This window comes from Nylanderia fulva, unplaced genomic scaffold, assembly GCF_048542155.1.
Source record: "Nylanderia fulva isolate GAGA-0341 unplaced genomic scaffold, ASM4854215v1 Scaffold121, whole genome shotgun sequence".
In the NCBI taxonomy this organism is placed as follows: Eukaryota; Metazoa; Arthropoda; class Insecta; order Hymenoptera; family Formicidae; genus Nylanderia; species Nylanderia fulva.
This window is the reverse complement of record NW_028189421.1, coordinates 4,578-14,085: the sequence shown is the minus strand read 5'-3', so window position 1 is coordinate 14,085 and position 9,508 is coordinate 4,578. Positions and strand designations below refer to the sequence as shown.

Below are 9,508 nucleotides of genomic sequence, written 5' to 3'. Positions count from 1 at the left end.
CAGAGGATTGACTAATTTGATGACATTGTATACTTTGACGACACTATATTTATTTTTTGGCGATTTTGACGACAATAAAAAAATATGTCAAATAAGAAACTAAAATATTCGACATATGATAAAATATGATAAAATATGATTGATTTTTTTATAAAAAATAACTAAATGACTTAAACTGGTTTAAATTGACTCTTATTTTGACGACATTAAACAAATACTTTTTTGTTTCGTATTTTAAAAAAACACAATGACGCGTTAGAATATTAATTAAGAAATTTGTACATTCAATGAATGTGTCAGAAAGACACTGCTTTATCACGTCATACTTAAATACAGTATATTATATTTATGTATATATTGTATTATATTTATGCAGTATATTGTATTATATTTATGCAGTAAATTATATTATATGTATCATATGAATATATCGATCTGTATCAAAAGATAAAAATCTTATAATACTTCTTTAGTCAATTAATCAATCTTACGATTAAATTGGACTGTGTATTTAAATATGTGCATAACTGTGTATATGACTTCCTAGAAAAATGAATTTGTATCACTAAGATAATTATATTTGTAATAATTAATAATGTAAATCTTTAAATATATTTTATATATATATATATACATATAATTATTACAAATATCATAGCGATACAGATTTATTTCTCCAGAAAGTTATATGTATAAATACACTGTCCAATATTAATGTAATTTTATAAATAATTAAAAATAAAGTATTACCAGATTTTATATGTACATAAGAAATATATATATCATTTTTGCGTCATTTTCCTATTGCCAAAAAATCAATGTGATAATATTTTTCGGCGCGGTATCATATGACGCGTCTCTCTTCGCTCGCCTCTAATGCGCCGCGACATATACCGCACCGAAAAATATTTGTCATTTGCAACTTGCCTACAGATTAATTTAAACTTTACCATGTTGTTTATCATTAACACTGCTTAATTTATTATGAAATCTATCATAATCCGGCGTGTACATAAAAGAGAGAGAGAGAAAGAGAGATGGAATGAGAGGGGGGGGGGAAGAGAAAGCGAAATAGAGAAACAGAGATATATATGTATATGTATATAACTTAATCATGATAATTTCTGATTTTTATAAATATAAACTAATAATTAATTTATAATCATTTATATAGTTTTTCCATAATTTTACATTCTAATTTTGTTAAGTATTTTTTAAACGTTATTTCAATTTCTATGTTTATAATACGAGTGCAATAATCAAATTTTATGATAAATATATATATATATATATATACGTATGTAATTTTAGCTATATTTTTATTTATAATTTTATATATATATATTGTTAGTTTATGTAACTGTTAATATCTATAAATCTATAAATATGTAAATGGTTTCATATATAAACTAATAATTCGTTTATATATAATTTCATATATAGTAATATAATAAAAGCTACATACATAGTACTCATTAGAATAAAATTTGATTATTGTGTACATATTATGTATAATAAAGTTGAAATAACGCTTTATAAAAAAATTTTAAACACTTAACAAAGTTACTATCAAATTATAGAAAATCTATGAAATTATAATGCAAACACACGAAAAACTAAAAAATACCTATTTTAATTAGAGTAAACAAGAACAGTAAAGCATTGTCATAGTCACACATAGAAACTGATATTTAAAATATTTAAAATATATTCTTTGAAACAAGATCGACAGAGAAAAACAACACAGAAAGTATTGTAGTATAGTAATTCTAATATTATACATTTGTGTATATACATAATGTACACACACACAAAAATGTACAATATTAGAATTACTGTTCTAATATGTACATAATGTACATTTGTGTGATGTTAATGAGTTTTATTAGACCAACAATAAAAAACAACATTGTGAGAATTTTTTAGAATATAGATTTTTTATTCGTTAGATCTCAAAAATGGTTAGTTGCTGTTATGCAATCAAAGAATGCTGAAATGCATTAAAGAACATTCTAAACACTTAATGTAAATATTAACTGTTATTCACAATACATAATTCGAAAAAATACGTATGTTGATACAAATGCAAATATTGATTATAAGAAATACAAATACAATTTATGAAAAAAAAATTATGGAACAAAAATACAGTAGATGTTAAGACTGCGACTATACTGGTCGCTATTCTCGAAATACAATTCGCAGAAAAAACTGATGTAAAAAATTGCAGTAAAACTTAGCATACATCTGTGTCGTCTACATATAATCTTTGCGTACATTTTTTGTAAAACTATCTACTTAAATACCTATTTAATTTGAATACTTATAATTACTTTAAAAATTAAAATTATTAAAATTATTATAATTACTTAAAATTACACATATATTAATATATTATATTATATAAATTTGAAAGTTGAGACTCCTGGATACTCGCCGATTATGTCGGAATCGTGACATCATGCAGAGGCGAAAAAACACGATGAAAATTCTTGCGAAACATTTTTAAATAAAAAGATATTTCAATAAAATAACACTACAAACGTCTTTGGCACACTTGTAAAATATATCGAAAACTAGCTTTTTCCCATTATAATCAATCAACAGCTGTAAAATGACTGTAATATCAGATCCAGTCCATCTGGTCTTTGCACATGTGCAATCATTCTACATGACAAAGTCTGATGTTTCAATTATTTTACAGGTGCTGATTGACTATCAAGAGAGAAGGTTAGTCTTCGGTATATTTTACAAGTGTACAAAGAGATTTGTAGTGTTGTTTTATCGAAATCTTTTTATTTAAAAATATTCCGCAAGAAATTTCTCGCCTCTGACGTCAACACGTGGCTCTGACGTGGCTGCGACGAGTATACAGGAGCCTTAAAACCAAGATGTTAAATCAAAGCGCTTAGTGTAGTCTTAAAAAACATACATTTTAAGCAAACAAAATTAAACATAAGCTAATTGCACATTTATGTATTATTAGCATGAATTTGTTTTTTGTAAAATCCATTGCATAACTAATTCTCTATAAAAAATAATTATATACAACTAGTCAATTTTGTACAATCTCTGGATTTCAATCACGAAAATTTCGTAAAAAGAAAAATGCATTCGTAAAAAAATAAAAGAAAATGTTAGTAGCGATTTAATGAACATAAACACTTTAAGTATTGACAAGTGATTTGAATTTCAGAGTTGTATGACAATATTAATATTTAAGTAATTAAACTATCTTTTACTTTATTATAACGTGTTTATCTTCCAGACTTATAGTTTAATCATCTCTTTATTTTACAAGCATGCTCATCTGGAGACACCAAAAGATATTCTCTGGAAGATTTAAGCTAGTGCGGACTCCATTCTTAAAAGGAGATAGCACCTACTGGTCTAAGTTCGATCAAGGATGTCAACCAATGCGGACTCTGTCCTCGACCAAGAACAGTCCCAGCACCCACTGGTCTAAGTTCGATCAAGGACGTCGACCAATGTGGACTCTGTCCTCGATAAGGACAGTCCCAACACCCACTGGTCTAAGTTCGATCAAGAACATCGACTAATGCGGACTCTGTCCTCGATCAAGGACAGTCCCAGCATCCATTGGTCTAAGTTCAATCAAGGACGTTGACCAATGCGGACTCTGTCCTCAACTAAGGACAGTCCCAGCACCCATTGGTCTAAGTTCGATCAAGGACGTCGACCAATGCGGACTCTGTCCTCGACTAAGGACAGTCCCAGCACCCACTGGTCTAAGTTCGATCAAGGATGTCAACCAATGCGGACTCTGTCCTCGACCAAGAACAGTCCCAGCACCCACTGGTCTAAGTTCGATCAAAGACGTCGACCAATGCGGACTCTGTCCTCGATAAGGACAGTCCCAACACCCACTGGTCTAAGTTCGATCAAGAACGTCGACTAATGCGGACTCTGTCCTCGATCAAAGACAGTCCCAGCACCCATTGGTCTAAGTTCGATCAAGGACGTCGACCAATGCGGACTCTGTCCTCGACTAAGGACAGTCCCAGCACTCATTGGTCTAAAATTAAGAGTACTGAGGCTATCTTCTTTTAGAAATAGTCCGCACTAACCTAAGTCCTCCAAGGAACATAAATATCTTCATCTGTTCGCTAAATGAGCATGTTGTAATAATAAAAAGCTATAAATAAGATAAATATGTAACCTACTTATATGTAACATATTATCTATATATATGTATACATATATATCATTTGTGATATAATAATTATTATATATAATATACATATTGTAATACAATAAATAATATTGTATATATAATAGAAAAGTACAGTTAGTCAACAAAATGTCCACAATACCGTCTTGTGTGTGTATCACGAAAAATAAATAAATTACAATAGAATAGCAGTCTTATGATACACTAGAGGTCATATGTATACATATATATTTGCAAATTAAATTCTTTTTCAAACTATTGTATTATATTATACTTATATTTTATCGTTTTATATGTAGCATGCTATTATGCTTCTAAAACAAAAATAATATTTCAAAATAAACAAAACAAAAAATTCATAAAAAATTAAAAGCTACAATTATATTGTTTGCAACTTTCAATAACTTTCATTATCGGTGTAAATTTTGTCGAAAACTGACATCTTGAAAGAATATAAAATAAATTTGAAGTATTATGTTTGAAGTATTAATTAAATGATAAGAAAACATTTTTTAAAATATTATCTAATGAAATAAACAAGAATTCAAAGCAGTTGCAATTACCAGAATGACATTATTCATATTGTCGTAGAGCTTTCTGTTTATTATGGATCCATGTTTTTATTTGCGGCGATGTCCGATTAAATAAACAACTATACTTCTTTTTAGTTTCTTGAATTTCTCGTAAAGACGGTAGCGTTAAGTTTTTCATATGTGTGGAAAATGCTTGAAGTACTGTTTCTTTTTCTTTTTCTGTCCAACGCTGCCTTTTGGTTTTGCCATAAGGAGATGCTAGAAAAATATATATTATTACCATATATTATTAAAATAGTGCATACATATTGAAATTGATAAATGCCGAATTACTAGATGTGAATTAACCGAAATATTAAAAAATAAAATTAAAATTTTATATATTTTATATATTTTAGCTTTACATTTTATTAAAAATATAGTCATAAAAGAAAATAAAAACAATATTTTTTAGCTTTACATTTTTTATTAAAAATTACTAAAATCATAAAAGAATAGCAAGAGAGAGAGAGAAAACGTATTTATATATACACTAAAAATGACAATATTTATTTTCAACTAAATGATTTTTTTTCTTTAGTAGCGATTATTTTTACATAAAATAATTCTGAATTTTAACTATTGCTTATCAAAAAAATTAAGAAAAATGATATTGATAAAACATTGCAATTATTTAGTAATATGTACTTTGTAATATGTAGCAATTAATATATGTAACAAACACCATTATGAATAACTTTTGTGAAAATATTGTGATTAATATTGAAAAAATTACCTATAGTCATTAAAATTCCAGAATTTTTCAGGAAATTACAGCCTTTGATATGCATCTCACCAATATTTTCATTTTTATCGATAGCATTTATCAATGTATTAATATCTAATATAAAAGCAGAACTGAATTATTATCAAATAATTATGCTAAAATAATAGTTATGAAAGTACTTCGCATTAATCTTATGTGAAATGAATTTCAGTTAAACCAGCTGTTTTTTTTTCAAATGTAGCTTATGATCTGTTGAACAAAAGATGCAATAATCTCAAGGCTAATTAATAAACAATTATTGAGTATAGCCAGGCAAGCAGTTCGCAAAGCCCGAGTATTTCATATTTGACTGATTGTATAAATCAGTACCTATTATTTAGCTTTGAGCCTATTACATTTTTTTCAATAGATTATAAGCTACAACATATTAAAAAACCAGCTGATTTAACCGACACTTCACATAACATTAATGTGGGATACTTTAAATTTTTAGTTAATATTAAGGAAACTCACCTAATATTTGCGAGTCATTGATCTCTAAAGATTCATAGCCTTTTTCTTGCAAGGCAGCCTTTTCATTATATATATTTTCATCAATAGATCTTATTTTCATATCATTATATATATTTTCATCAATAGATCTTATTTTCATATCAGTATCTAATATAAAAGTAAGAAGCAAAACTATATTATATGTTTATCATAAAATAGCACTTATGAAATTTGCTAATATTAAAGAAACTCACCTAATATTTGAGCATTATCATTTTTAAGAGAGTCACAGTTTTCTCTTTGTGCAGCAATCTCTTTGATGCATGTATTCCTATCGACAGAGCCTTTCTTTGTATTAATATATAATGTGAGAGTAAAAAGCAAAACTACATTATTATCAAGTATTTATGATAAAATAGCAATTATGATATTTACCAATATTAAGGAAGCTCACCTAGCATTTCAGCATCATTTACAAAAGATTCACAGACTTTTTCTTGCGAGGCAGTCTCATCGTTGTATATATTTTTATCGATAGATCCTATTCTTGTATCATTATCTATAATATAAAAGTAAGAAGCAAAACTACATTAATAAATGTTTATTGTAAAATAGCTGTCATAAAACTTGTTAATATAAAGAAACTCACTTAATAGTACTTGAGCATCATCATTTTTAAGAGATTCACAGTTTTCTCTTTGTGTAGCAGTCTCTTCAAAGCATGTATTTTTATCGACAGAGCCTTTCTTTGTATTAATATCTAATATGAAAGTAAAAAGCAAAACTACATTATTATCAAGTATTTATAATAAAATAGCAATTATAATATTTATCAATATTAAGCAAGCTCACCTAGCATTTCAGCATCATTTACAAAAGATTCACAGCCTTTTTCTTGCGAGGCAGTCATACCGTTGTATATATTTTCATCGATAAATGCTATTCTTGTATCATCAGCTATAATAAAAAAGTAAGAGGCAAACTATATTAATATATGTTTATTGTAAAATAGCATTCATGAAATTTGCTAATATTAAAGAAACTCACCTAATGATATTTGAGCATCATCATTTTTAAGAGATTCACAGTTTTCTCTTTGTGTAGCAGTCTCTTCCAAGCATGTATTTTTATCGACAGAGCCTTTCTTTGTATTAATATCTAATATGAAAGTAAAAGCAAACCTACATTATTATCAAGTATTTATAATAAAATAGCAATTATAATATTTACCAATATTAAGGAAGCTCACCTAGCATTTCAGCATCATTTACAAAAGATTCACAGCCTTTTTCTTGCGAGGCAGTCATACCGTTGTATATATTTTCATCGATAAATGCTATTCTTGTATCATCAGCTATAATATAAAAGTAAGAGGCAAACTATATTAATATATGTTTATTGTAAAATAGCATTCATGAAATTTGTTAATATAAAGAAACTCACTTAATAGTACTTGAGCATCATCATTTTTAAGAGATTCACAGTTTTCTCTTTGTGTAGCAGTCTCTTCAAAGCATGTATTTTTATCGACAGAGCCTTTCTTTGTATTAATATCTAATATGAAAGTAAAAAGCAAAACTACATTATTATCAAGTATTTATAATAAAATAGCAATCATAATATTTACCAATATTAAGGAAGCTCACCTAGCATTTCAGCATCATTTACAAAAGATTCACAGACTTTTTCTTGCGAGGCAGTCTCATTGTTGTATATATTTTTATCGATAGATCCTATTCTTGTATCATTATCTATAATATAAAAGTAAGAAGCAAAACTACATTAATAAATGTTTATTGTAAAATATCTGTCATAAAATTTGTTAATATAAAGAAACTCACTTAATATTACTTGAGCATCATCATTTTTAAGAGATTCACAGTTTTCTCTTTGTGTAGCAGTCTCTTCGAAGCATGTATTTTTATCGACAGAGCCTTTCTTTGTATTAATATCTAATATGAAAGTAAAAAGCAAAACTACATTATTATCAAGTATTTATAATAAAATAGCAATTATAATATTTATCAATATTAAGGAAGCTCACCTAGCATTTCAGCATCATTTACAAAAGATTCACAGCCTTTTTCTTGCGAGGCAGTCACATTGTTGTAAATATTTTCATCGATAGATCTTATTCTTGTATTATTACCTATAATATAAAAGTAAGAAGCAAAACTACACTAATATATATTTATTATAAAGCGTGGTTTACAATAGCAGTAAGCAGTAAGAGTAAGCAGTACAAAATGAGGTGTGTTCATTTTATTACTCCCGACGAAATGGGCAATCCAATTTCATACTGTTTACTCTTACTGCTTACTTACTGCTATTGTAGACCACGCTTAAAATAGCGATCATACAATTTACTAATATTAAGGAAACTCACCTAAGTGTACTTGAGCATCATCATTTCCAAATTTATTTACTTTTTTGTTTTCAAAGTTAATTCTTTTGCATATAATATACGGTTTTCCTTCAATTATATTTTCTACTATTTGTTTTAATACTGATTCCTTATCTGAACAAGTTAAAATAAAATTAATTAGTTTTAGTTCAAATTTTTCTGTCTGTCTCTCTCTCTCTCTCTCTCTCTCTAGACACACACACGCAACACGTACGCACGCACACATATAAATATCGTAGCAAATGTAGATATTGTATAACAGCGGCATGACTTTAATATAACAGTTTTTACAATAACGTAACAGTTAAAAATGAAAAATATTGCTACTTACCATTTCTTGCTAGAATATTTGCTGTGTATCTGCGTCGATTGCTATACGTGGCTTTGATAATTCCTTTACTAACACTAATTGTGTTCGACTTGCATACATAATGTATACCGTCATAAAATTTCACTAAACTATACATTTTGGAAAATGAACCAGTATCACGTATTACTAATGGCTAATGGCCTCCTGTTCCTTCCCGCTTTTTTTACTTTCTCAAAATGGCCAGCAAGACCGACGTCGACAATTGACAATCAGTATGTACGTTTACACGGCACTCTTAAGTGGGAGCACACACTCTTGCATATGTTTATAGACCAATCAAGATTCTTATGCTTACGCTTAAGCGTCTATGCAAAAGTACCACGTTGTGTATAATACATTATATATTTCGGCTATTTTGACGACATCCTATTTTTCATAAAACGGTTATTACAACGACACTCCAAAAGCAAATAAAGAAATTCTTTTTTTAAATAGCTATATCATATTCATCGAATATGCAAGCAATCAAGATATATAGAGGAAAAGGTGCGAATGTAGCAAGTCAGGTTTTTGAGATATAATAATTTAAAAATGCAAAAAAGGGCATTTTTTTCACCTTTTAGTAAGATATAACTTTTAATTGGGATGTGATACAAATTTCTTCGAACGCTTAAAATAAAGCTTGAGACTGTAGTTTATGTAACAAATATGAAAAAGTTCGAATCTAAAGAGTTTATAAAAAATTAATCGTACCTCACAAGATTCTATATTAGTATAAGAAAAAATGCAAAAAAAATATTTTTTATCTTAT

The 9,508-nt window shown here is 27.8% G+C and overlaps 1 protein-coding gene across 5 annotated transcripts; it reads right to left on the bottom strand.

Moving 5' to 3' along the window:
- Window positions 1-2,020: 2,020 nt before the first annotated feature.
- Window positions 2,021-8,983, bottom strand: LOC114946713 (uncharacterized). 5 transcript variants are annotated; one of them, XM_085479513.1, is made up of 15 exons: window positions 8,719-8,982; window positions 8,370-8,501; window positions 8,028-8,132; window positions 7,825-7,935; window positions 7,630-7,734; window positions 7,427-7,537; window positions 7,233-7,337; window positions 7,031-7,141; window positions 6,836-6,940; window positions 6,633-6,743; window positions 6,438-6,542; window positions 6,238-6,327; window positions 6,005-6,151; window positions 5,501-5,605; window positions 2,021-4,983 (listed from the first exon to the last, which is right to left on the bottom strand). In XM_085479513.1, the coding sequence occupies exons 1-15, from the start codon at window positions 8,852-8,854 to the stop codon at window positions 4,766-4,768; spliced, it is 1,797 nt and encodes a 598-aa protein (XP_085335639.1). In that variant the 5' UTR covers window positions 8,855-8,982; the 3' UTR covers window positions 2,021-4,765. The 5 variants fall into 5 exon arrangements, with proteins under 5 accessions (XP_085335639.1, XP_085335640.1, XP_085335641.1 ...); XM_085479514.1 differs by lacking the exon at window positions 5,501-5,605 and having other exon boundaries at window positions 8,719-8,983; XM_085479515.1 differs by lacking the exons at window positions 2,021-4,983; window positions 5,501-5,605 and having other exon boundaries at window positions 6,238-6,314; window positions 8,719-8,980.
- Window positions 8,984-9,508: the final 525 nt, after the last annotated feature.

Coding starts and splice junctions, on each gene's coding strand:
- LOC114946713 (XM_085479513.1), bottom strand. CDS start 8,854: ATGTATAGTTTAGTGAAATTTTATGACGGTATACATTATGTATGCAAG. Junction 5,606..6,004: donor CAATGACTCGCAAATATTAG/GTGAGTTTCCTT, acceptor CTTTTATATTAG/ATATTAATACATTGATAAAT. Junction 4,984..5,500: donor TGGAATTTTAATGACTATAG/GTAATTTTTTCA, acceptor ATATTTTTCTAG/CATCTCCTTATGGCAAAACC.